At 58.0% G+C, this 27,358-nt stretch overlaps 1 protein-coding gene across 1 annotated transcript; it reads right to left on the bottom strand.

The window, feature by feature from the left end:
- Window positions 1-2,799: 2,799 nt before the first annotated feature.
- On the bottom strand, window positions 2,800-26,690 carry DBH (dopamine beta-hydroxylase). Its single transcript, XM_032261973.1, has 12 exons — window positions 25,894-26,690; window positions 23,022-23,168; window positions 20,683-20,940; window positions 19,495-19,671; window positions 18,777-18,879; window positions 14,968-15,134; window positions 11,258-11,401; window positions 10,756-10,794; window positions 10,047-10,106; window positions 5,410-5,537; window positions 4,805-4,967; window positions 2,800-3,806 (listed from the first exon to the last, which is right to left on the bottom strand). Exons 1-12 carry the CDS (start codon window positions 26,239-26,241, stop codon window positions 3,675-3,677), a joined length of 1,866 nt encoding a protein of 621 aa, XP_032117864.1. The 5' UTR covers window positions 26,242-26,690; the 3' UTR covers window positions 2,800-3,674.
- Between the last annotated feature and the right edge of the window lie 668 nt (window positions 26,691-27,358).

Here is a 27,358-nt window from a genome sequence, read left to right on the forward strand (position 1 = left end):
TTGCGGCTGGAGAGCAGAGTGGGGGCCTCTGGCTTTCACAAGCTTCAGGCCGAAGGAACACCTGCAGCCTCCCCTCGCTCACAGGCAGGCCTGGCTCCTGGATGAGATGACTTCTTGGAGAGGAGGGGAGCCGGCTCCCCAGATGGCCTGGCCTGCTTCCTCCCGGTCTGTGGTTTGGCCACAGACCCCTGGATTGGGCCGGTGACCACATCCATCTCACGGCCTGTCCTTGGGGGAAGGCTAAGGATGACGGGAGGTCAGAGCCCAGGTCCCACTCCAAATCGCATCTCATGACTGCAGCTGGGGGACGCGTGTGACAGCACCCCTCCCTTCCTGTGTGTGCTTCCTCCACCCCTGAGGGGAGAGAGCCCGGCGCCTTGGGGAGGCACTGGGCATTGATGTGAGCACAGCCTCCACGACTCGCCTCCCAAGCTCACCACCTGCGGGCTCCACCCATGGGCTGCAAGAGGTCCCGGCTGTGCCATGGCTCCCAAACGCGCCACCCAGGGTCCACATCAGAAGACCCACCTCCCCGGACCCCAAGCCAGGTCTTCCTGACCTCAACTCTAAAACACCCTGTTTCATAGCCATTTTTAAAGATTTTTTTCTGGAAATATTGATGCCATGATGCTCACCGTGGCTGAGTACTGCCTCTCAGGAACTCCCAGCAAACTGTTTTAAACATGCCTACGCTGTGGTGGGCAGAGCTCTGTGCAGTGAAACAGCCTCAGGTATGTGAAAGGTGGGGGTGTGACCAGGACACACAACGTTCTGTCTTTTTTTTTTTTTTTTTTTTTTTTTGAGAGACGGTTCCTCTGTTGCCCAGGCTGGAGTGCAGTGGTGCCATCTCAGCTCACTACAATCTCTACCTCCCAGGTTCAAGTGGTTCTCCTGCCTCAGCCTCCCCAGTAGCTGGGATTACAGGCGCCCACCACCACAGCCTGGCTAATTTTTATATTTTTAGTAGAGACGAGTTTTACCATATTGGCCAGGCTGGTCTGGAACTACTGACCTCAGGTCATCCGCCTGCCTTGGCATCCCAAAATGCTGGGATGAGCCACCGCACCCAGCCCCAATTTTTGTATTTTTTTGTAGAGACAGAGTTTCGCTGTGTTGGCCAGGCTGGTTTTGAACTCCTGGGCTCAAGTGATCCTCCTGCCTCTGCCTTCCAAAGTGCTGGGGTTACAGGCATGAAGCACAGCACCTGACCTTGTATCGTAATTAATTTAAAATTAATTGCAATCAAAAGCAGCCACATGAGGCTAGTGGCCACCAGACAGCACAGTGCTGGAGTGCTCTGGGACCCGCTTGGGCAGGCACCCTTGTGCTGACTGGAACCTGGGGTCCAGGGCCGCTCCACCTCTCAAGGCTGATGGGCATGAGCATTCTTCATCCCACGGCTCGGACACCTCACAGATGATGGGTTGTGCCACCCTAGCAGCCCCCGCCCCCTGGGAGGCTGGAGAACCCTCTCCTCAGTGGGCAGATGGGAAGACCCAAGCCCAGAGTGGGAAAGTAACTAACTCAAGGTCACACAGCAGGGGTAGGAAAGGTGACTTGGGCTGCTGGACTCACACCCCAATAATTCAGAAGATGGGTGAGCCCAGAGAGTCCCTTTGGCGTGGAGCATGTAGGTCATTTCCAGGTAATAAAGTTCTTCCCCTAAGCCTCCAAATAGAGAACTTATTTTAGATAAAATCCCCCACAAGGGTTCTGGGGAAATCCCTGTTTCTAAGTAAGGAAACAGGTTGAGCATTCAGACACTGGAATCAGACATGGGGACACTCCGAGCTCCCTGGCTCACTCTGGGTGACCTTGACACCTCACTTTGGGTCTCTGAGCCTCAGTCTCCTCCTCTATCCATGGGAACAAACCACGTGTCTCATGGGATTGCTAGGGCTGTGCATAGCCTCAGCGTGTGACAGTGGCAGCTCTCAGCAACCACAGGGTCACACTCCTCTGGGTGTGGGAGGTGTGGGTGCTGCTGGAGCAGGGTGGCGGGGGCAATGTGGCTGCTGTTTCTGCAAGAGGAAGGGGATAACCAGCCTGAGAACGAGAGAGTGAGTGGGGGGCTGGGGTGGGGGTGGGGCTGTGGCTGCGGGAGGTTCCAGAGCTGGCTGGGATTCCCAGTCACTGGTGCTCTTGGGCCCCAGGTGAGGTGTTTATCTGGGAGTCTGTTTCCCTGCCTGTGAGATCCGCAGGCCACCAGTGCCCCTCAGGTGTTTGGGCAGGACCCTTCTCTGGGCTGGCAATTGGGCATGATCAGAGGGAAAGCGGCTCCTTGGGCCTGCTCTGCGTCCACTGCCTCCGAGACTCTAAAGATGATGGAGGGCCGGAGCGGCTCTCCAGGCTGGGGCCCAGCACTCCACAGCACTAGCGCCGCGTGACTTATGGGCCACGAGAAGCTGTGATTTATACAACATGGGGCAGAGCGCCTGGGCTCGGCTCATGAGTTCCCTTCTTGATGAAGGGCCTCGCAGAAGGAGAAGCAGTCGCGTAGCTGATGCCGGGGGACTCCGAGCCCATCCGTCTCCCCCTCTCCTCTGGAGGGCTGGGCAGCAATTTGCTGAACTGGCTGAACAGAGCCACATCTGTTACTCTCTCCAGAAGCCATCAAAGAGCTGGACTTGTCCCTAACGGAGAGACAGCTCAGAGGGCAGGAAGGGGAGACCCACCCAGGCTGGCTGAGGTGACTTCAGGACGCTCAGGGGGAAGCCCTTGGTATGACGCCTGGCACGGGGAGGAGGCTCGGGGCAAGCTTCTCTCTCCTGGAGTGACGGCCGCCGAGTGCAAACCTGTCCACGTCCAGTGGGTGCCAGCCTGAGTGTGAGCTTTATTGGCTCATTAGCCCATTTTACAGATGAGAAAAGCGAGGGTGAGGAATGTGACATGGCCCACCCAAGGCACACCTCCACGGAGTGGCAGAACCACGCTGAAAGCACAACCCTGACTCCAGCCCGGTCTGTCCGGCCCCAGCCGCACCCACAGGAGCAAGCTGGTGCGAACCATTCCATCCCCCGTGGAACCAGCGCCCAGAAGCCCCACTGGAGCTTCACCGCCTCGTCTTTTGGTGGTGGTGATAGTCGTTGTCACGGCTTCCCTTTGGGTGGGCGAAAATGTCTATTTACTCAGCAATGGAGCAATTTCCCCGACGAGTCTCTAACTAGCTAAGTGCCTGGTCCTGCCTCCGTCGCAGGGAAGCCGCCCACTGTGAGACGGCAGCCGCTCAGCGGGGAAATGTCTAAGCAGCATCCGCCGCGCACTGACACAAATCACCATCACCGGGAGCAGCGGGGTGGGGGCGGGAGCATCCGGGTGAGTCTGTGCCCCAGCCCAGCATGGCACCTGTCCCAGGGGCCTGGCTTCTGAGGCGGGACAGGGCAGGTGGAGGGCTGGACCCTGCATCACCATGCAGGTTGTCCCTGCACTGACCCAGCGGGTGTGGACGGACAAGGTCCTGGCACACTTGGTCCAGGGTAGGTCAGCAGGGCCCCCGCACCCTCTCAGCCATGCAAGGGACCCTGGGGAAGAAAGCTGGATTGGACCGTGGTCTTAGGCAGGGTGTGGTCTGGCCCCTTCATCCTGGGCATGCAGGGCTGTTCCATGGGGGCCGTCACAGAGCCAGCGTGAGCCCACAGGGACAGCACGGAGGAGGGGGAGGCGCAGGTCCCCCCTCAGCCTCTGTCCCCAACAATGCTGATGATGGTGGGGCTGGCAGGACTTGGGCACCGTCTGGGGGGGCACTGTGGGGTGGGAGCTCCCAGCGAGGAGATGACCTTGGGCAGCGGCTGCAGGTTCCATTCACCCTGCAGGGAAGGCAGCAGGAGGTAAACTGAGGCTAGAGGGCAAGATGGGTGGCTACCTCCCAGCCACTTCCCAGACACCTCTGGGCTTCTTGCCCTCACACTCAACTGGTCCCAAACCAAACTCACCCTTCTCCCCCAAGCTGCTTTTTTGGGGTCCATTGACCTCAGTCAATGCCTCCTCCCCTGGCTTTCCAGTCACCTAGTCAGGAAGCCGGGAGTCGCCCAGGCCCCTCCCCACATCCGGCCCCACCCAGTGTCATCATTCACTAACATAGCAACCAGAATGCCTGGTCGCAGGCTCTCATTTTTTTTAGCCATTTCTCCCCCTCAGCGTCCAGCCCACACTATCCTTGGCCAGCCAGTATGAGCCCTTCCTTCCCTTGGTGCTGAGGATGTTTGACTTAGCAATTAATCCAGCTCCCCAGGGCTTCCAGGAAGGATCTTCCTGGATCTCCAGGCTGCAGCACCTTATGTGACTAATTCCGCAAAAGGCCTGAGCTCCTGACCGCAGCCCGCTGGGCTGGGGATAAATGAGATGCCTTCCAATACCAGTGGGTCTCAGGGAAGGAGGGAAAAGCCAGCTCGCGGCTTCAGGCTGGTTCGTTTCTCACCTTCCCCTCCCCTGGCAATTTATTTTTAGGTGCAGGGAGAGGTTGGTGCACTTGCTCACACTGGCATCTGACATTCGGCACCGGTGTGGAGGTGTCCCCCGGAGAGGGTGCTGCCCTTCCTGGCCTTGCTATTGGCTCTCTCTCTCTCTCCTCTCTATCTCTCCCGCCTCTGTCTCTCTCTCTCTCCCCCCTCTGTCTCTCTCTTCCCTCTCCCCTCTCTCTGCTGGCCATCTGTCTGTCTGGGTCTGTCACCACCCGGCACTTGCTCTAACTGCCTTGTGTGAGCACTTTTGCCAGGAGTTCAGTGCACGGCCTCGTCACCCCTCGCTGGGCCCTCCACGAGGCCTGCCCTGGCTGCGTGCCCCGCCTACGCCCGTGGCGGCACACCTGGAAACGGACGGCCCAGGACTTGTTGCAGTGCATGGAGATGGGTGCGAAGCCGTACAGGGCCTGCAGCACCTTGCGGCTGAAGGAGTTCCAGGGAACAGAGGCGAACTGCTGAGGGACGGACGGCTGAGGGCAGGTGCACACCTCCTTGCCGCCGTTGAACCTGGCGAGGACAAGGAACAGTCAGGCTGGGGAGCGGCGGTGGGGCAGGGAGCCCAAGGGACACCGGCAACGCCTCCCCGCAGGTGGGGTCCTGTCCCTGGGGTGACCCTCCCGAGGCCTCCTCCCCAGCCTCGCCACCTCGTCTCCGGCCTCATCCCCAGCCCCGCCGACTCTGCCAGGCCGCCCCAGATGCTGCCTTCACCGGCAACACCTTCACCTCTCCGGTCACCTTGACAGGTGGGAAACAGCTGCTCGGGGCTGGGCTGAAGAGGCTCTCAGGTCAAATTCAGACTCCGCAGGAAGCGAGTGAGGGGAGGGATGAGTGATGCCACCACAGGCTCCTAGCTCAGCCTGGGCTCCTCCAATCTGCCCAGCGGCCTAACAGGCCCAGAGGGTCTGGGTCGGGGTTCCCTGGGCCGGGGAGCTTGGCAGGGAGCAGTCACCTGTTGATAAGGTGGAAGTACTCCTGCAGGAAGCCGGCGTCCACCGCGCTCTTGCAGAGCTCCAGCTCCGTCTGGGGGTAGTAGTGCACGTAGTTGACACACATCTCCTCCATGATCCCAAAGCCGCCCTGCACGGTGGAGAAGCGCCGTCAGCCCTGGCCCACGCCACACAGACGCTGCCGTGCAGCAGCCTTCGCCATGCCCACGTGCTCACTGTGTCCTTTTGTCTGTTCACGGCACTGTGCCAGGCGTGCTCTGAGGAACAAAGTCCCTGCCCTCACGGAATTTCCACCGAGGGCAGGAGAGACAGGCAGCAAGTGAGTTAACCGGGAAATTCCTATCAGGCGCTGATGGTGCTGTGAGGGAAAACGAAATGGCACAAGTGGATGGGGGGGCATCGTGCCCCTTTTATGGGTACAGAAACAGTCTCGGAGCGGGCAAGGGGATGCTCCGTGGTAGCCACAGCATCAGTGGCACAGCCTGAGTGACCCAGCCCCCCAGCTGTCGGCAAGAAGCTGTCCCCATGACCTCTAGCAAGAGCATGGAGCCAAGGACCGCAAGGGAGGCCCTTACCCCTGCAGCCCCAGACATCCACCAGTCGCTTCCAGAACTCGGCTCTGAGGGGAGCAAGGGCTCCAGAAGACAGGACTGTGACTAGAGGCTGTGACAACAACCTCCAGCCTCCCAGGACAACCCTACGGTCTGCCATAATTGGGGGGGCTCAGGGCAGGCACCCCCTCAGTCCCCACTGCTGGCTTTAAGCCCCTGGCTGGGTTGCTGGTGACGGTGGAGCTTCAGCCAGAGGAGGAAGAAGAATGCTGGCAGCTTGGAGGAGCCGGGGCTGCAGACAGCAGAGCTCCCCGACAGCAGCTCAGACCCCAGCAGGGCAGGGGCCAGGACAGGACAGGACACCCTGGTGTCCTCCAGGCTCCCTGCTCTTTGTGAAGCTGCTGTGGGCCTGGAGATTTCATGTGGCCCGTGGGGAAGAAAGGCCGCGCTACTATATGGCAGAACAGGACTGGGAAAAGCTCAGCGTGGCGCTTAAACCAGCTGCTGCCCAAACCAGCTGCCGCCCCTCCTCCTGTGTAGACAAAGAGCACGGGGCAGTTCTGTCCAGAGACCAAAGCTGGCACCTGTTGGCCGAGAGGGTTTCTGCCTGTGTTCTCTGGGCCAGATTCCTCTTTTCCCAGCTTTTATCATCCATCCCGCCCGTGTCAGATTGGGGCAATAGCCGTCCAATGTGAGCTCCCGCCCCTCCCCGCCCTCTGCCGCTGCCGACATCAAAAGGGAACTGGGTCCGACCCTGTGCAGGATCTGTCCTCCTCTCTCACCTGGGGAAGGAAATGGAATTTCAAAGGCCGCTGTCTCTTGGATCAGCAGGCGAGCGGTTGTCAGAGCATGAGAAGCTCAGATCCGCCTGGGGAGCTGCCCTCCCCTTTGATCCCGTCTGCTGCTGTGATGTAGCCACTGCTGAGAGGAGGGCACGGGCCAGGGAAGCCATAGAACTGCCCGCCCACTGGGACACCGGCACCAAGGGCCTTGACCTGAAGAATGGGCATCTCGACCTGAAGAAAGGGCATCTGAGACATCAGTGGTGCTCACCAGGCCTGGCAGCCCCGGACGCCCTGGGATGTGGCATCAGTTCTGCTGCCGCAAAGCCAGGTTGGGCAGGGAACATGTAGTTTCCTCGCTGGACACCTCCCCATCCCTGGCCCTGGGGCTGCGCCTGCAGAACGGGGCCAGTGCTGCCGTCCCGCCTGGGTGCCCCACTGCAGAGCCTGCTGTCTGCAAGGTCAGCACCGCACAGGTGCTCAGCTGAGAGGCAGCACGGTCAGGGTTGGCACCTCCACCCATACCAGCCCTGCCTCTAGTTCACTGTGTGGCCTCGGTGGCTGGATCTCACTGGGTCTCCTGGTGGGATATGCTCAGAGGCCCCAGCAAGGCTGGGTGTGGTTAGGATGAGTTATCAGAGCAGTGCTGGGCCGTGGCAAGCACCTGACATCAGCCGCTGCCATGATCTCCTGAGCACCTCCTCTAGAGAGAATAAAGGGCTGGCAAAGCTCTCCTGCCCCACCCCGACCCTGACTTTGTGATCAGGAACCCAGGGCAGTTGTCACCTGAAATCCAAGGGAGACAGGAAGTGTGCGGCAAGAGCTGTGAGGCACACGGCCCTGGGTCAGATCCCAGCTCAGCCATCTATTAGCTGTGTGACCCTGGTCAAATGCCTGCCCTCTCTGAGCCTTCTTGTCTCACCTGTGAAAATACAAGCTGGCTGGGTGCCGTGGCTCATGCCTGTAATCCCACCACTTTGGGAAACTGAGGCAGGTGGATCACTTGAGGTCAGGAGTTCGAGACCAGCCTGGTCAACATGGTGAAACCCCATCTCTACTAAAAATACGAAAATTAGCTGGGTGTGGTGTCACATGCTGGTAATTCCAGTTACTCAGGAGGCTGAGGCAGGAGAATCGCTTGAACCTGGAAGGGTTGCAGTGAGCTGAGGTTCTGCCACTGCACTCCAGCCTGGGCAACAGAGCAAGACTCCATCTCAAAAAAATATACATACAAAACTTAGCTGAGTGTGGTGGTACAGGCCTGTAATCCCAGCTACGTGGGAGGCTGAGGCAGGAGAATCGCTTGAACCTGGGAGGCAGAGGTTGCAGTGAGCCGAGATCGTGCCACTGCAATCCAGCCTGGTGACAGAGTGAGACTCAGAAAGAAAGAAAAAGAAAATACAAACACTCCTACCTTGGAGACTGGTGTGAAAACTAAATGAGGGTCGGAGACAATTCAGATGTCCCTCAGTGAATGAATGGATGCACAGAACGTGGTCCATCCGTACAACGGGCTGTTACTCATCCATGAAAAGGAATGAGGCCCTGAGCCCCGCTACAACGTGGAGAAACCTCCAAGTCATCACGCTATGGAAAAAGCCAGACACGAAAGGCCGCGTACTGTGTGATTCTATTCACGTGAAGTGTCCAGAACAGGAAGATCCACGGAGACAGAAAACAGATCAGTTGCCAGGCTGAAGCGGGAGGGGAATGAGGACCGACTGCTTAATGGATATGGGGTTTCCTTTGGGGGAGATGAAAATGTTCTAAAATTGACCATGGGGATGGGCTGCCTGTATCTGTGAACATACAGAAAATCACAGAATTGTATGCTTCAAATGAGTGAATGCTACAGTCTGTGAATCACATCTCCGTAAGGCTATTTAAGAAACATAAATGAGGCCGGGTACGGTGGCTCATGCCTGTAATCCCAGCACTTTGGGAGGCTGAGGTGGGTAGATCACAAGGTCAGGAGTTTGAGACCAGCCTGGCCAACATGGTGAAAGCCCATCTCTACTAAAAATACAAAAATTAGCCACACGTGGTGGCAGGTGCCTGTAATCCCAGCTACTTAGGAGGCTGAGGCAGGAGAATTGCTTGAACTCAGGAGTCGGAGGTTACAGGGAGCCGAGATTATGTCACTGCACTCCAGCCTGGGCGACAGAGCGAGACTCTGTCTCAAAAAAAAAAGAAAAACATAAATGAGACTGGCAGTCAGGGCTCAGTAAACGTCAGGTGAATCCACATTGGATTAAAACACAAAGAACAGGGCTGTGACATCCACCCGAGTTCCTGGTGCTGAGGGGTGTCAGGGTAGTAACCAGGTCTGCTCCGCTCTGAGCCACATAATTTGCAGGATAACCACTGGAGACCACCATGGTTACGGAGACAGCTGGCAAGGATCCAGTGGCAGGGAGGTCCTGGCTTGTGCCTGGGACTCAGGTAATTGTGACCAGCATCCCCTCTCACTCCCAGAGGCAGCCTGTGGGGTGATGCATCCCGTGGCTGCCCGTGTCCTGGTATTGCCTGGATACCCAGCCCTTGAAAGCACATGTGCCCAGTGCAGATTCTCCCAGGACTATCTGCAGTCCAGCCAAAATGCATCCTCAGTGATGCTCACCCCGCCTGATGCCGACCCATGTCTCCACCCTCCCTTCCCCTCCTTTCCATCCTGAGAATGTTCTCTGTCCTCTGGGGCTTCCCACATGCTGCCCCTGCACGGAGCCTTCCTCCACCTCCTCCCCTCTCCTCTGGGCTCCATGGGACAGACACATCTCTGACGAGGCCCTCCCAGACCCCAGCACCTATGGCTCCACAACCTGGTTTTTAAAGTGTTTTTGTAACTTGGCTTGTCGTTAGCAGCAGGTGCTCCAGGCCTGTCTCCCTGCTGCACCTTGAGCTCCACGGGGCAAAGGTCAACCTCTTGTCCTACGGCCTCCCCCCACACCAGCCCCATGCTGAGAAATGCTTCTCGGTGTGAGTGGTTCTTAATCATGAGCTGGGGTCAACATCAGTTGGGAGCTTGTTAAAACATGGGTGGCTCAGTGCCACTGCCCGTGTCTCTGACTCAGTGGGCCTGGGGTGGCACCCAGGAGGCTACATTTATCCCAGGCTCCTGGTGATGCCGCCACTGTGGGTTCAGGGAGTGGGCGCCGAGAACAACCGGCTTATTGAGGGGATGAGGGGACAGTCCTGCCCTCTGGCAGCCCATGCCCTGGGTGAGGAGTCAAGACCTGTCCTCCTTCCTCAGATGGCCCAGGCTAAACACTCCCTGGGCTGGCGCAGAGGGAAGTGGGGGTGACTCACCACAGTAGCCTGCTCCCGGTCTTCTGTGTTGTACGTGCAGGACGTGATAAGCACATCTCCCTGGGGAAAGGCCAACATGACCATTAGCACCTGCTACCTGGCGTTGGCAAATGCTCGAGGCCCTGTCCCCATGGGACCACGCCACTGTGTGTGCCAGGGCACCTCTGGGGTACAGTTGCCTTTGTCCACGATGAGGAGCGCAGCAGGTTCATGTGTGAGGGTCACAGGCTGAGTGTCCCCAGGAAGTCATACACCATCAGCTCCTGTGGCCCAGTGGGTCACGCAGGGCCCAGGCCAGTGGGCGTGCAGGCTGGGGGGGCATGACACATCTCAGGGGTCTTGGGCAAGTCCCCACGGAGGCCTGGGCTTTCCTTTCTGTGGGATCAGGACTCCACCGCCAGCCTCAGCGCCTTCATCTCCTCCCAGACACTCTCGGGTTTGTGGTTCAGCTGATTGGGCTGAGGACACGTTCCCCTGGGAGTGTCCTGTCTGGTCCCTCCCTTCCCATGTCCCTCTTTGAACTCCCGCGTGAGTCTCCCCATGAGGCAGCCCAGCCCTAAGCCACCCACAGGAACCCTCCCCCTGCCCTGAGCATCTCTCCCCTCCCCACCTCACTTTCTCTGTCCCTCTCCTTCTGGAGGCAACCCCAACCCTCCCAGCCACCCCAGCTGGTGTCAGTGATGGGATGGCCTTCCTACTGGGCACTCACCCGATGGACCGACACGACCTTCTTCAGCATGCGGATCTCCTGGGGTAGGCAGAGCCGAGCAGTGGGGGCAGAGGAGACCTCAGAGAGCTGCAGACTGGACCCAACCCCCCACCGCGTCCTCCCTCAGGCCTCCCCGACCTCTGGGGGTGTCCGTTTTGCCCCAGCCTCTACAGTGGAAGCCAGGGCTGGCTAAGTACGGCTTCTGGCCAGGGAGGGCATTAGGTTCAAACTAGAAGGTGGTTATCTAAGACCTAGACCGATGTGACCAGAGAGCTGCCTGGGTCTCCTGAATCCCACCACCATCTGCCGTGTCCAGACCCCCATTCCAGAGGCCCTCCCTACGACCAGACACCCAGGCGGGGAGCACAGGCCGCATGGAGGGCCTGGCCCAGGAGAAAGAAGCCAGCCTGGGGCCGTCCCTATGGCGTCCGTGACAGTAGGCCCAGCAGGTGGCTTGGGGGCAGGGCTGGGGGTGGGCCGGGAGTGGGGCGCGGGTCCCTACCTGGAAGTGAGGGCTATAGTGATTGTCCTGGTTCACGATCTCCAACTCGAGGCCGTCCCGGACCAGCACCGTGACCACCTTTCTCCCGGCCAGGTGTGTGTGGAGCTGAGAGGCGAAAATGTGGATCCCGGAGGGGGGCAGTGCCTGTGGGGTGGGGGCGGGGGGCTGCAGCGTCAGGGCCCGACCCCTGAGGGGACCCTCCCGTCCATGGCCAGACCCGGCAGGGATCAGTCCCCCGGGCAGTTTGCTTCCCTGAAACACTTTAATTTTCCAGGTCTTTCTCCCCGGCCAGGTCAGAGCCACCGTCAGAAACCTCACGGGGAATGACCTGCTCAAGAGCGAGGTGGCCGCGACAGCCCCCAGCTCCCAAGGAAGCAGCCCTCAGTCCCGATTAGGAGAGACTTTCTTTCTGAGTCCTTGGTCTTCTCCTGAGCCCCTGAAGCCTGACAGGCCCAGCTTCGCTCAGTCAACAGACCTTCAAGGTGAGTCCCCCGTGGACAGGGAGTGGCAAAGCCACCAGCCTGAGCAGCGCATGGCCTCTGTGCCCAAGGCCTTGCCATCCAAGGGACAAGAAGAGGCGGAAGGCAGTGCCCCGCGTGCTGGGCTGGGCAGGCCTTCCAGCCGCCCTGCAGTGTGGCCCCCTTTCAGCTTCACGGCAGCCAAGGCTACGTTCTCCCTGTGCTCAGCATCACCCCTGCTGCAGCCAGGAGCTACAGCTGCAACTGGAAGGTGCTCGTCCAGCACCAAGACGGATGTGAGCACAGGGTGCCGCGCTGGGCGCTCTGAGGCTGCAGGCCGGCCTCACAGAAAAGACAGCAGCCCTCACACCAAGAGGTCTCTCGCGAGCCATCACTGGGGCATGAGAGAATCTTCCAGAGAGCAAAAGTTTTCTCTAACCTAATGCTAACTTTTTTTTAGATAGAAAATGCATTTCCATGGCCAGGTGTGGTGGCTCACGCCTGTCATCCCAGCACTTTGGGAGGCTGAGACGGGTGGATGACCTGAGGTCAGGAGTTTGAGACCAGCCTGGCCAACATGGTGAAACTCCTTCTCTACTAAAAATACAAAAATTAACCAGGTGTGGTGGCACATGCCTGTAATCCCAGCCTGTCTTTTCTCAGGAGGCTGAGACTGGAGAATCCCTTGAACCCAGGAGGCGGAGGTTGCAGTGAGCTGAGATCGCACCACCGCACTCCAGCCTGGGCAATACCAGCAAAACTCTGTCTCAAAAACAAACAAACAAACAGAAAGTGTTTCCTGAAATGGATCATTTTCTTTGTGAGTGAGCTGTCTCCTTGCCCATTCACTGCCAGGCCCTGCCCAGTTCGTTCATGCCTTCAGCAGGTCCCAGAGCTCGAGATCCCATCAGCCCCATCCCTGAGGATGGGCCGAGCCTTTTACGACTCATCTGCCGTCAGTTTTGCTCTTTCCCTCTCCCTCTCAAGCAGCAGCCACCCCTGACCTTGCTGTCACTGATAGCGTTGTGTCCCTTGCAATGGCTTGAGGGGCCATGGTGTGCCAGGCCTGGAAACCCAAAGGGTCCCAACGACCCTTTGGTGCCCAGAGGCTGACCCTGGCCTAGAGATGCCAGGCGCGGCCAGGTGGAGGGAGGACGACGCTCTTCTGGGCACTCTGGTCCAAAGCAGCACTCTCTTCCTGGCCTGTCTGTTTCATTGCGATATCTAGACTACGCTGGATTTTGGCCACAGAATTTGTGCCCCTCTGTTATCTGCTAAAGGAGAGACAAGACTGAACACTCTCATTCTGTCATGTAAGGTAGTAGAGGACTCTGGCAAGGGGTGGCGGCTCTGCACCCCTGGGGCTGGACAGAGCCCTTCTCACGGTCAGCGGTCAGTGGGGTCAAAGGCCCCAGGGCCTTGCAAGGGGCAGTGGGTGCTGCCGGCCTGAGGCCACTCTTCCCCATGGGCCCTAGCCACAGAGCCTTTTACGTGGGCCCACGCTTCACCAGTGGGGGCTTTAGGGAAGTGGGAGAGAGTGTCCACTGCAGAGCATGGTTTAAGATGTCTCACCCCAGTCTCGGACAAAGAGAACTGATTTCCTGCGGGAGACCATGGGTCCCGTGCCAGCCGAGAGCTCTGTCTCCCGTCAGCCTTGAGGAACCTTTGCTTGGAAGACTGGGATGATCTGGGGGCTTCCCCACAAGAAGAAAAAATCCTAATTGACTCATTTACTGGGAAGGAAAATCCACTATAAACCTCATTACGACGCAATCTGCTGCCACGGGCACAGCTTTCAAAGTCAGACAGGCTGGTATCTGAATCTCCACTCTGCGCGACTGCTGGCAGTGTGATCCCAGCAAGCCTCAGCCTCCTCATCTGTGAAATGGGCATGTCAACATTTACCTTCTAGGTCATTATGAGAAGTAAAGCTACCCCACAGGAAGAAATGTTTATAACACACACACAAACTAGGAAATAGCATCCATCATATAAGAAGAACTCCTAGAAACCAATAGTAAGAAAAACAAACCACCTACTGGAAAAACCGAGCACAGGAATGAACACAAAAGAGGAGCAAATGGCCAAGAGGCAGATGAGAAGATTCTCAAGTCCACACACCGAAAATTCAAGTAAAACAGCACTGACATGTCTTCCTCCCAAATGACTGAGAAAATATTTACAATTATTATCGATCCAGTGGGTCGGTAAGTCTGGCACTTACCCGGCCAGTAAAACCGGGGACCCTCTCATCCTGTGTGTGGGAGGAGGCAGCAGATGGGCTTTCTGAGGGGCATCTGGCAAGGTTTAGTCAAAGGAACACTCACGTCTCTGAGCAGCAATTTCACATCTAGAAATCTACGTGAGAAAACGGTTTCCTGCATGGACAAGGATTTTCGGGAAGCTTCTCTCTATTGGTGAAAAGTTGACAACAGCCTAGACACTGATTGACAGGGAGACAGTTCAGCACAGGCTCCGACCAAGATAGGGCAAGCACAGGAGGAGATTTTAGTAGCCACGGCCCGATCTCGCCAGAGGCCAAGGCCCTGCTGTCGGCGCCAGAGCCTAAGCGCCAACCTGTGCCTCCATGCAGCGTGCACAGCCCTGAGGATGGGCACTCCCTGAGATCCTGTAGCCGGCGCCTCACTGCCTCACCTAGTCCTGCCCTGCTCAGGTACATGGTGAAAACCCCATCCTGTGGAATACTATGCAGCAATAAAAAAGCAAATCAGAGGACGAATGACTCCATTTGATGAAACATTCGTAAACTATTCAGTACAACTCTAAGAAAAACCACAAAAGGTTTCCAGCACCTGCAAGGGCTTCCTGAAATACACAGGGAAAAGGTCTGGAAGGACACAAAGAGCCGACAAGTGGGCGTCTCGGGAGAGGCGGCAGCGGGTGAAGGGAGCGTTCTCTTCAGCTGCAGTGCCTGCGCTTTTGAGTGGCAAGTGCATGTGTGTATTGCTTACATAACGATGGCATATTTTAAAATGCAGCGCGTGGAAGCCTGGCACGTGGGTGTGGACTAGTGGGAGCCGTAGTTATTGCTGGAGAGGGAGGTGCACACACACACGTGGCCTCTCAGCAGGAAGGCTCCCGTGCATACAGAAGAGAGGCAGGACCACAGGGGATTCAGGGTCAGGGGAACCAAAGCTGTGCCTGCCAGCCTTCTTAGGCCACCACCTGCCAGGCCTCCGCTGGGGGACGGGGGAGGAGGGAGAGTGCCGTGCCGGGCCCAGTCCCACTTACCAGCTGGGTGCAATTGTCCGTGCAGTAGCCAGTGAGGACGAAGTCAGTCTCCTGCGGCGGAATGGCCATCACTGGCGTGTACACCAGCCCCAGCTCCATGATCCCGGCGTCGAAGCGCCGCAGCCTGGGGGTGTAGTACAGGCGGATGCCTGAGGAGTCGTGCTGTCCTGGGAGAAGGCGGGATGGATGGAGGTGAGCGGGGAGTGGAGGCCCTCTCACCTCCCACTGCTGACAGATTATCCCTATGACCCCAGCCACCCTCAGCCAGGAGGCAGGGCCGGTCACCCCCCAATCCGCTCCCACCCGCTAGGCAGACCAAGAGCCGCTATGTTTGTTCCCACACGCGTGGATGCCAGGCAGCGAGCAAGATCAATTAACACAAACAGGCTACAGTCACTGGGAAGAAAGCGCCGTTGCTTCTCTGACAACTAGTTGAAAGCTATGGAGAGATGTGATCAAGGGGAGTCACTTAAAGCTGGCCACGGAATCAGGTGTGGGTGAGAGGCTACTGATACACTGGGAAACTCCTGAATAACTTGCGTTCTGTGCTCAGATTGTTTCCTAAGTGCTTTGATGTTCTTATTCCACGTTCAAAGGAGCCTTAGCTGGAAATCAGCCTGCGGGATGGTGACGACCTGCTGGGTGTGGTCTGGGGGAAGAGGGCATGGAGCTCCCATCTGCTGATGGCGCAGCAGAGCCTGGCCCCACATCAAAGCTGGGCAAATGTGAGTGTATCTCTGTGTTGAGGTTAACGAAAAGCTTTCAAAGAGCACATCCTCCCTGCAGCCCCCACTTTCACTACTTTGATTTATGTCCTGCAGACCCAAGGAATCCACCCACCCAGCTGACGTCTCAGGAACAATCTGAGCGAGAATGTGGCCCCAGGAGGAGGGCCAGCATTGCAGGTCCACCTTCCGACCATGCATGGCCCCAGGTCCTCTTGGTCAGCAGTGTGCTGTGTGCTCTCAGATGACTTGCTGTCCCTCTCTGGGCCTCAGCCCACAGTCAAGGGCCTCTTCCAATGGAAAACGTGCTGCTGCTTCCTATCACGGAGGCTGTGTATCTCCTGATTCTGGTTTGGCAACACCTGTTGCTTCTTCTTGCCGTTTGCTAACTGGAGAGTCCCTGAAGCTCCCTGGGAAGGCCTCCCAGCAGTCACATGAAACTGATGGTCAGAGGTCCACGAGGCTGGGCACGGTGGCTCACACCTGTAATCCCAGCCCTTTGGGAGGCCGAGGTAGGCAGATCACCTGAGGTCAGGAGTTCAAGACCAGCCTGGCCAACAAGACAAAACCCTGTCTCTACTAAAAATACAAAAATTAGCTGGGCCTGGTAGCACGAGCCCATAATCCCAGCTACTTGGGAGGCTGAGGCAGGAGAATTGCTTGAACCTGGGAGGTGGAGGTTATAGTGAGCCGAGACCGCGCCAACACACTCCAGCCTGGGTGAGAGAGTGAGACTTCATCTCAGAACAGAAAACAAAAAAACAGAGGTTCAGGGATGCTGGCACCCACTGGAACATCCTCCAGAGAGCCCTGCGGTTCCTGAAACTCCACGCCTGGTGAATCAGCAGCCGGGTTCTGAGTACAGGCTGAGCTCATGGCGGGGGATGGGGAGATCCGAAGGCCCAGCCATAGCCCCATGCCCCTAGATGCATGGTGGGCATGGCGGGATGGTCAGGAGGGGCTGTGCAGCAGGAGGCTCCGTCCCCTGGGTTATGTATTGGAAAGGGAAGTCAAGTGTCAAGGAATGTGAAATTGACAACAGGTTTTCATTCACAGGGACAAGGCTTCTGAGGAAGATGAAGTGAAAAAAAAAAAAAACAGATATAAAGTTCTGGTCACAAGAAAAAAAAAATAATGGGCCAGAGAAGCAGTCAGGACAGACACGTAGCCAGTGACCAGTGCTCGCTTCAAAACCGGGAGCTGGGAGCTGGGGAATGTTTCCATCTTCTTCACGCTTTTTTGCTCTCCAGCAGTGTACATGCATTGCCCTTTCTGATCAAAAATCAGAGGGTGGTGCAGATACCAACAACTTCCCTGGGTGCCAGGAATTGTCTAGACATAACCTATCCCCTTCCTAAGAGCTTTGCACAGTAAGAATCATCAGCCCCATTTTACAGATGAGGGAACTGACGACGGAGCCTGAACCAAAGACTCCGCTCGGGATCACAGGGCTGGGAAGCGGCCACGCTGGGATTCAAACCAGGGCTGTGGACTGGGCTCAGGGCATCGTCAGGGGCCCAGCCACCTCCCTGCTTGCTTCCTCTAAGGTGAGGCCAAAACGCCTCCTCTTGCCTCTGCCTTCTTCCCTGGACACCCCTGCACCATCCAAACTCAAACGGCTCCTGTATCTCCGGGCTGATTGCATCAGAGGATAATAATACAGAGGGTGTTGCAATTGGTTAAACTACAGATGGGGATTAAATCATGAAATAATTGTGGGATGTTGGTATTTATGGAAAAGCGGCCCATCTCGAGATTGGTGAAGTGACAGGAGCGTCCTTATATTTGGCAAAGGATCCGTAAATACAACCAGATAATCAGGAACAGACAGACTTCCCTGACGCTTAGGGAGTTTTCAAAAATCCATTTGCTTTCAGGTCTTAAATGAGCAATAAATCCTGTATCATGCTAAGGCCCAAGCTGACTTATACCCGTCCCTGTGCGTGTGGAGAGAACTCCGACAGCGGCGGAAGGTATTACTTATGCAGCCAGGGAAAAACCACAGACAACTGTTGGCTGGGCACAGCCCCGTGCCAACACACGGCAAGTTCTGTGCATGAGCCTTTCCCAGCTTCACAGCAGCTGTGGGAGGTGGGAGAACAGGCAGAGGGTGAGGTCACTACCACCCCGCCCCGCGGCATCCCCGAGGTGGGGAGTCACAGCCTAGCGCTTATCTCTTAGGCTGCTTCTGCACTTTGCACAAATGGAAATAAATGCCATTCAGAGAGATAGAGTGTGTGTGTGTGTGTGTGTGTGTGTATGTGTGCATGTGTGTGTGTGAGTGCATGTGTGTGTGCATGTGTGTGTGCGTGTGTATGTGTGCGTGTGTGTAAGCACACGTGTGTGTGTGCGTGTGTGTGTGTGTGTGCATGTGTGTGTGAGCGCGCACGTGTGTGTGCATGTGTGTGTGAGCGCGTACGTGTGTGTGCGTGTGTGTGTATGTGTGCATGTGTGTGTGCGTGTATGTGTGTGTCTATATATGGTGGAAGATGCTGGTGCAACAGAGAGAGGGAAGTATTTTCAGTTTCTGAGACAGCGTCGCCTGGCCTTGCCATGCTAAAGGCTGACCCTGCTCACTCCTCCCTCAGGTCTGGGTGACCCAGCAGCTGCTGCCCCAGCTCCGCTTCCTGTGCCTGCTCTGCGGCCAGGCTGGACGTCCTGTGTCTCCAGACATGCCCTGTTTTACCCCCTCCCTGTCTATGCACACACCACTGCCTCTATCTGGAGCTTGGTATCTGGCAGCTTCCCTTATGAAAATTCCCCTTGTCCTTTCCCACGTGGGGTGTCCCCAAGACAAACAGTGCTGTGCTGATGGCAGCCAGTATTATAGGGACGAGGAGGGAGGTGTGGGGCCACTGCTGGGCCCTGGTGACACCGTGAGGAGTGAGCCCCATGAGGCCCTGTCCCTGGGAGCCCACTACAGCCATGGACAATGGAGAGCAGACGAGGCCGACGCGGGCCACGTGCCAAGAACAGCCGGACAGCAAAGGCGCCATGCAGGGCACACAAAGGGTGGGATTTTCTCCCTGGCTCAACACAGCTGAGCCCTGGGGCTGCTGAGGGCAGGATGGCAGAGCCCCCTACCTTCTTTCACCAGCGGGTTGTGGTAGTGAACTTCCAGGCGGAGATATCTGGAGGACCCAGGGCCCCCGAAGGCAAGGCCGGCTTCCTCTGGGTAGTAAAATGCCTGTGTGGAGCAGGGTGTCAGACAGATGGGTATGTCCCGAGCGGGTCCCAGGTGAGGACAGGGGCAAACCCAGCCAGCTGTTGGGGCCTGAGCTGCAGGGGTGGTGGAGGGGGCGCAGCAGGATTAGAGCGACGCCGCCTCCTACAGGCAGCTATTTACGCTCCCCAGGGACAGCCTGTGAGACTCGGGTCAGGGAGTCGGGGAGAGGAGCTGGGGCCTGGGGCTGAGCCTTTCCCTGAAACCCCTTCTCTAGATGGGTGGGAGAGCTGGCGAGATCCTCAGTGTCAGCCTGTGGAGGCCTCAACACTGGCCCCCCCACCAGCCAGCCCTGGGACCACTCTGCACAAAACCCTGACTCCAGGACCCACTGAGGGCATGCACTCCTGCGGCACTCTCGTTTCTATGGAAAATAACAAAGGCTGGAAGCAGGTGGAATTTCAGGCATCATAGAGGCGAGGAGGCCACCTCTGGGCTGGCCCTTCTGGTGGCCTCGTGGGTCCCCTTAGGAGCTCCTTCTTGGGGCCTCCAAGACAGCGAAGCTGCTGAGGAAACAGGGCTGGGGGGAAGCCAGAGGCCCAGGAAGGAGACGCCACCCTGGGGTCGCGGGACACGCACCTTGGCGCCCAGGGCCCAGGCGGCCAGCACGCGGCGGCAATAGTTGAGGTTGTTGGGTTTTGTCTCAGAGTCACAGGGCCCGCTGAAGTAGGGAACGCTGTCCATCTCGGGGGGGCACTGAAAGACCTCCATGTGGTGAACGAGTGCCTCATTGCCCTTGGTGACGATGGGCTCGTACTGCGAGGAGGCAGCCCCCTGAGCCCGGGGAACTAGCCCCCTGCCCTCCCCTCCCCAGCCGCGTCCCTCCACAGGCCTCCGTCTGCCCATCTATAAAATGGGAGGGATGATCAGGGCAATTCCAGGGGCACTTCTGGGACTCAGGGCCGTGAGGGTGGAGCCATCAGCCCAGAAGCAGACAGAAAGCCTGCAGAGACCTCCAGGGTTAAGGGAATGAGGTTCATACAGGCCATTTCCTGCCAAGGCAGGGACAAGACACAGCTAGCTGTCCTCATTCATATAGGGCCATGGCCGGCCAGCTCCTGCAGTCCCAGTGGGAGGCAGGACAGCCCCGAGGTTAGAGCCTGGGCCCCGAGCATACCTTCAAGGCCATGCCCCTTCCTGCTGTGTGACTCTGGGCACTCACATAACCTCTCTGAGTGAACCTTCAAAGCCATGCCCCTTCCTGCTGTGTGTCTCTGGATGCTCACATAACCTCTCTGGGCTTTGCTTCCTCTGCTGGAAACTGGGGGCTATTGTGACAAAGAGGGCTCACCGTGCCCCTCCCCCAGGGCCAGCGGCACAGTGGACACTGGACAGCTATTGCCTTTGCTATTCTGTCTTCCTCGGGGAAGGGGGGGTGTTCTAGAGCAAGTGAGTTCTGACTGGAGCTGCTTTTTTGTGAAGGGGGAGGTGGCCTGACAGACAGACAGCAGGTGCAGTCCCACGGAAAGAGGCAGAGGCCAAGATCTTGGTTGCTTTGGTCCAGGCTGGGAAGTGGGAGCTCAGAGGCCCCTTCAGGGTGGGGAGTGAGCAGGTGACAGGGAAGACAGGCCACTCACGGCTCCCGCAGGACTTCAGGCAGGTGCCTGAAACCTGCTGGTGATAAGAGGCCCCCTGGTCCAACCAGGACCGTGGACAGTTCTCCCGGGTGAGGGACAATGGCTGGGGGTGGGGGGTGGGGAGGCGGGGGTATGTGTGTGTCAGGGAGGCAGAGCTGGGTGAGGACCTGGACCCTGGACCCGCACGTACCATGACGATGTGATGCCGGGAGAAGCCCTTGGGGAGCTCTTTGACATGGCACCAGTACGTGGTCTCCTGGCTGGGGATGCGGATGTTGGGGGTGTGGATCTCCATGGTGTAAGTGTCTGAGGGCAATTCCGGGATGGGGATGTCGGGCTTCAGGAGCTGCACCCTCTGCAGCCCCATCTGCAGGCCTGAGGCATTGATGGCCTCCAGCGACTGGAATGGCTTCTCCAGGATCCCGTATACCAAGTGGACGGTGCCGTCCTGCAGCCGAGACAGGGCTCAGTGGGTCCCCCACTCAGAGCCCCAGATTGGGCTCCTGAGTGGATGCCATGTCCCTGTCCACCCACACCTGCCAAGTGGCATACCTCGCTCTTGTCTCTGTGAATAAGGGACCCTTGAGGCTGGCATGGCCCCAGCTGGGACTAAATCCCCGGTGGACCGAGCCCCAGGATCCCCTGTTTGCACGGGCCATCAAATACTTCTGTCTTTCTAAACACATTCCACAGTCAACTAGTGACTACTGGGCCCACTGTGAGCTAGGGCGGCCAGGACATTGTTTCCCTCCACCAACCCCAAGGTCACTGGGGACTGGGTTTGGGGGTCATTGGTCAGATCAGCACCCCAGCCTGAGGAGTCAGTGCCCTCTACAAAAGGAAGGAAATATCCTGGGGTTTGCTGACGGCCACACTGAGCTGTGGAGCTGCGCTATGTTACACAGTCACCACCAGCCCGGCAGGAGGGGACCAAGCAGCCAGAGAAGGCTCCGTGGGTCTACGCAGCCCTGAAGGTCACGGGCAGACTCGGGAGGCAGGATGCTGGGGCTGGCTTCGTCACACGCTATCGTGAGTGGACACGGGGATCAGGTGTGGAAAGTGCCTTTCGTAGCTCTCTGGGCACCGTGGGTGCAGACCTATGCGGGTGGCTAATTTGCTTTTTGAGTTTGCGGAAAGCCGGTGAGCCGCCCAGTGCAGAGGACGCCCAGAGCTCCCGCAGAGGCCCGTAACCTGGCCTGGAGCCTCTGGGCTGAGCACACACAGGCTCTGGCCTCCCCTGTGAGGTTCTGGAGGGTTCTCTGCTCAACCTTGCCTCTACACCGGGAAGAAACAACCTCCTGGAAGAACCTCTTCCGGTGCCAGCTCTGGTCCCTGGGCACGTGCACTCCACCCCTCTCTGGGCTCCTGTTTCCTCACCTGGCAAACAGCCAGCCATTCTGTTTTCTTAAGTTCAGTATTTGTCTCTTTGGCGACTATTCACTAGTTGCAGGGTCAAAGAGATGGCCAGAGTTGTCTGCACCTGCCCTGCCCTCCAGCATTCACGCGTGTGTGAGGATTATATTCCCAACCCGCCAGCTCATCCCAAGCCCGTATCTGACTCTCACCCTCTCCACCTGACTCTCACACCCCAGGCCGATATTGCCTCAGCCCTAAATCACCCCAGGGCCAGGAACCAGGCAACTAGAGACCACCGCAGCCACCCAGAGCCCACCAGAATTGTCTAAATGAAGCTGCTTGCCTGCCCTGCCTGGACTTTCCCATGGAACCCCCAAGAAAGCTCAGGGCTGGGCTCTGCCCTGGCTCCTGTGTCTGCCTCCTGACCAAACTCAGGGCTCCCCAGTGGCCCTGCACGGCACAGGTGCCCCTCCTCCCGGGACATGCAATAAATCTTTCGATGGCACTGGCCTCCTATGTGGTCACTCAGCCCCCCTGCATGGATTAAGACCTGACCCTAACTGCCAGCCCCTGCCACTGCCACGCCAAAGCATTACTTACACAAGACAAAAGGAGTCAAGGTAAACTAGAGTTAAAAGGGTTTCGTCTTCAAGGGGAAGGTGGGTTGCTTTTCCTAACAGATGGGAGGACTCAAAGCAGCATAAGGAGCCTAGGGTTTTTTCAAGGTTCTGTGGCCATGAGCTCCCAGAGTTGGTCAGGACTCACAGATCGTCTAGTTCCCATCCCCATTTTACAGATGGGCAAAGTGAGGTCCAGAGGAGGCAGGGATCTGCCCCGAACCTCACAGCAAGCTGGCGACAGAGCCGGGTTGGAAAGCTGGGTCGCCTGGGTTCCGAATCCCACCTGACGTTGATGAGACCAGGAGGAAAGAGACACCCAGGAGAAAGATCTAACCCAAAGGGAGAGGCCCCAGCACAAGCCCCGCATCTGGAAACCCCGTCCTGAGCGCCCCGGCCCCGCCACTGCCTCTGGGCCACCCTCCTAGGCTTTCTCTGTCGTAGCTGGCCAGGCCATAGCCCCAGACTTATCAGGACAGGAAAGGTACCATGACATTGGTACAGGTGGCATGCCCACGCAGCCCACGCTCTCCTGGGTGCTCGGGGCCACCCCTACCTCAATGAGGTAATCCTTGGGGTCGCAGGTGCCAAAGGGCCTCTTGAAAAGCAGGACCAGGCCTTCTGGAGTCCTCTGCACCTGCAGCAGCTGGTAGTCCTGCTGGGGGTCCAGGTGGATCTGCCCATTCTGGTCACTCCAGGCATCCTGCAGAGACAAGCACTGGGCTTCAGGCACACAGGAGCCAAGCCGGGCGGATCCACAGGGGAAGAGGGCATTCCCCGGCAGAGCTCGGTGTCCATTGTCCGCCCAGCCGGGGAGGCCGGGCCTCAGTCCCTGTGTCGTGGGGTTGGGGCTCCGCTCACACCTCCTATGCCCCTTTCTGCCTGGAGACAGTGGCGTTGAGCCCCAACGGTGTTCCCCTCCTCTGCAGCCAGGAACCAGGGCTCTCGCTGGCCAGCCGGTCACAGGCTCTATGAGCCATGGGGGTGGGGGTTGGGACACTGAGCTTCTTAAGAAGGTGCCCCAGGCTCCCAAGGCCTCACCAGGACTGGGAACGAGGGCCTCAGGCCAGTGCTGCTCTCAATCAGGCAAGGGGGAGGGGTGCCGAGCCTCAGAAAGGGGAGAGTCAGGGACAGGGTGGGACATGAACTGGAAGGGAGAGAGAAACCAGGGCGCCACAGTAAGGTGGGGATTGCTCCCAGGTGCCCACCTGCACTGGCACAACCCTGAAAGCAAGCGCTGCTTTAGTACTTTATGTGTGTGTGTGTGTAATTTTTTATTTTTGTTTGTATAGATAGGGTCTCGGTCTCACTATGCTGCCCAGGCTGGTCTTGAACTCCTGGCCTCAAGCGATCCTCCTGCCAAGCCCTCCTAAAGTGCTGGAATTATAGGCATGAGCCACCACACCCAGCCCGAAGCACCACCTTAAACTCTGCCTAGGCACTGCTCCCCTTACCCTAGTCCCAGCCCTGCTTGGAGAAGGTAAACTGAGGCCCAGGGAGGAATCATACCCACTGCATTCTCACAGGATGCTTCCTGGGATCTGGATCGGCGTCCTCTGCCCTCCCCACCCACATCTCCTCCCCTTGCACTGGGCCCTAAGGGGCAGGGACATGGTGGCCCCAGGCCAGGTCTCAGGGGGGGAAGACCGCCAGGGAGACCCACTGAGAGACAGGGAAGAGTTTTCCCAGACGAACAGGCTGCTCTTCACACTCAAGCATCCCACGGGCCCTTGGCAGTAAGGACTTCGGGTTTTGTTTCTTTTTAATCTTACATTCAGGGCTAAAACATCTTCTCTTCATTTCCTTGAGAAAAAAGAAATCTGCGAAAGATGTTGCCAAATTTTCCCTAGAGAAAAAAGCCATGCAATGTAGCCCTGCCGGGGAGAGCCTCATTTTCAACAGAGGCAGAAAGTTCACCTGTGATAATTCAGCTGGAAATCGAGCCGGTATTAGTTGAACATATTGCTTAGGGAGGAATAACAAGGCTGACATTTGTTTTCATAGGAATTTGTTGTGCAAATTAACCTTGCCAGGGCACGGAAAGGCAGTCACCTGGCTTCCTCTGGCTTCCCTAGCAGCCGGGAAAGGCAGGCAGGGGGACGCTGCCCCAGAGAGGAGCGAATACTCCTGTATTCAGGGTGCCTCGGGCAGAGTAACGAAGGACTCCAAACTGCCAGCGAAGGGGCTCAGCTGCTCCTCCAGACGGCTGATGGCTCAGAACCAGGGCTGTCCCAGGTCTTTCTCAGCTGGCCCTGAGCCCCAGAGTGTCTTTGCAGGGAGTCTGTGCAGCCCCGTGGGTCAGAGCAGGGCCCTTCCCAGGCAGCTCCACCCACCCTACCTGGGTGGCTCTAAGCCTGACCGGTGACATGGGCAAGGGTCTCTCGGCTGAGTCGTGGGGATTGGAGGGGGTAAGCTCAGGTCCAGAAACAGCAGCCACTGTCTGCCCTCATGAGCTCACGAAACCCAAAAAGGCAGAGAGGGACTGTCCGCCCTACCACCCTATGGTGACACCAAGGCACAGAGCTGAGGCCAGGCGCCCCACACAGACTCCGCTCCGCTGGCTCCAGCTCTGCGCTCACAGATAAAGCAAGCACCTCCTGCCTTGGGACACAGAACTCTGTTGGCCCTCCATTGTCGGTTATGTGGAGAGAGTTGGGTTTCATGCACAAAGGGGCCCTGGTGGCCAGTCCCATATTGGAAGGAAGGAGAGAGCGGGACACATGGTAGGCTATGGGCTCGCCCACTTCGGGGACCCCTGCAGCTTGTGGAAGGGCCTAAAGTCCTCTCCAGTTTGAAGGGAAACTTTTCCCCTTTCTCCACCCTGTGGGACAAGAGTGGAGGTAAATTTGGAAGGAAGGGAGTCAGAGCCCATCCCAACAGTTCCGGCTGAGCCCTGTGGGCTTTGCTCCGCGCCCGTGGGTGAGGGCAGCGTGTCTGCCCTGCTCAGTGGGTCCATGGGTGCAAGCACAGTGGGTCGGGCTGCATCCTGTGGGTGCGCAGGCGTCACGCTCTGCCTGGCCGTGAGCCACCACCTGGCCCACGTTGGTGGGCATGTTTGCTCTGGGGACGTGGTATAGGACCAGGGGTCGTGGGATCTGTGCTCACGCACGTGTGGGGTGTGGAGTGGCAGGAGTCTGTGTGGTGTGTGCGTCCTCTGTACGTAGTTCCATTCCCTGGGATTGCTGGGTCCCATGATCTGGGGTGGGCAGTCAGGGACCATGGAAAGCATGTCTTTCCTATTGTATCCTCAGATTGACATCCCCATGATGCCCAAACTCGGGTGCAGACCTGGCTCAGAGCGGAGTCAACTCAAACACTGAGTGGTGGCAGAAAACTTTCTGGGCTAAGGAGGGTGAGTGTAGAAAGACGGCCAGCTGGGGTGCCAGGTCAGGAAAGTTCTGGAGATCTAGCAGGGAAGAGAGACTTACCGCAAAATAGGCAGTGTCCCCGTCGGTCCAGAGCACCACCAGGTCTGCGTTCTCGGGCTCGCCACGGTCAGACATCCCAAACAGGACCCCAGCCTCGAGCCGCCGCACCAGGAGCTGGAAGTCAATGGCCTCCTGGGCATAGCTGACGTTCCATGAGAGCTCCAGGGACCCCTCGGGGTCCAGGAGAATGTGGTAGGGCAGGCGGCTCTCAGTGGGAGCGGAGCCCTGCAATGCGGCCACCAAGATGACCAGGAAGATGGCCACTGCCGTGCCATACATGGAGGCCGCCTCCCGCATGCTGGGGCCGGGCAGGCTGGCCCAGTGACAGCAACGACCAGGGGCCTGCATGACTGGGGTGAGCTCTCCGGTCCCACTTGGCCATTTATGCCCCAGTCCTGCATGGGGTGGGTCCAGGCAGCAAGGGTAATCACATTTGTCTGGTGGGGAATTCAATTGTCCCTCCCACAAGCCTTCGCCCCAGGCCAAGCACTCTGCCTGCTGCCCTCCGCTAATTAGCGCTAATGATACATGGACGTTGTCAGTGGGGGTTGAAGCAGACAGGCAGGTGCTGTCCCTTCTGAGATGGCCCTGAAGAGCTGTCCCAAAAGCAGACCCCACCCTGCAGCCAAGAAGCCTTTCAGATGCCCCCTAGCCCGGAGCCGGCTGACTGCCTCACAGGCCGTCTGGTACAGTCCCCAGTGGGGTGGTGTCTGAGCCACCTCCACCCACTGACCAGCAGGCTGAGGTCCGAGGGGCTGCTCCAGGCTGACGGTGAAGGATGGGCCCATAGCCACTGCGGGCCTGGCCCAGCGAGCAGAGCCGTTTGTACAACACTAGCGGGTGGGCCCATTTCAAACCAAAAATAAGACAATCTCCAAATAGTCCCTGTGTTTAGACACTCTCCACGGCCTGCTGTTCCCACTTTTGTCTCCTCTCAATTTTCCCACAGTCTCCAGCTGGCACCACGGCTGCTCCAGAAGGCGTGAGAGCATTGCAGGGGGCGGGGGACATGGGCGTGGGGTGCATCGCTGCGGACAGATGGAACCGGAGGTGCACAGGGGATAGGAAGGCTGCTGGGTGCACTGCTGGGGGTGACTGCCTTGAAGGAAAAGAGGGTGGGTGATGGGCCTGCTCCCCTGTCTCTGAAGCTCCCAAACCCACAGATTCCTCTTGCCCAGAGCAGATCTGGCCCGAATCTGAACCCTGCCAGGGCTGCCGGCCCCAGCACTGTTCTCCCACACCTGCCGGAGGACCTTTGCCATTATCCCCCGATGGGCGCGAGGGCCAGTCTCACGCAGCACGACTCCCTCCTGTCCTCCCCTGCAGCGGACTGGCCGCCTCTAGGACATTCTGCTTGATCCTCCCAGCTCCACCCCACCAGGCTGGGTTGACAGACCGCTCCAGCTGAACCAGAAGCCTCCTCCCTTCCGTCCTCCCTCCCTCCCTTCCTTTTTTCTCCTCTTAT

The sequence above is a fragment of the Sapajus apella genome, unplaced genomic scaffold (assembly GCF_009761245.1).
Source record: "Sapajus apella isolate SASKATOON/1434 unplaced genomic scaffold, GSC_monkey_1.0 scaffold126, whole genome shotgun sequence".
NCBI classification, from domain to species: Eukaryota; Metazoa; Chordata; class Mammalia; order Primates; family Cebidae; genus Sapajus; species Sapajus apella.

Coding starts and splice junctions, on each gene's coding strand:
- DBH (XM_032261973.1), bottom strand. CDS start 26,241: ATGCAGGCCCCTGGTCGTTGCTGTCACTGGGCCAGCCTGCCCGGCCCC. Junction 5,538..10,046: donor ACCGGGAGCAGGCTACTGTG/GTGAGTCACCCC, acceptor TCCACCGTGCAG/GGCGGCTTTGGGATCATGGA. Junction 4,968..5,409: donor TACTTCCACCTTATCAACAG/GTGACTGCTCCC, acceptor TGTCCTCGCCAG/GTTCAACGGCGGCAAGGAGG.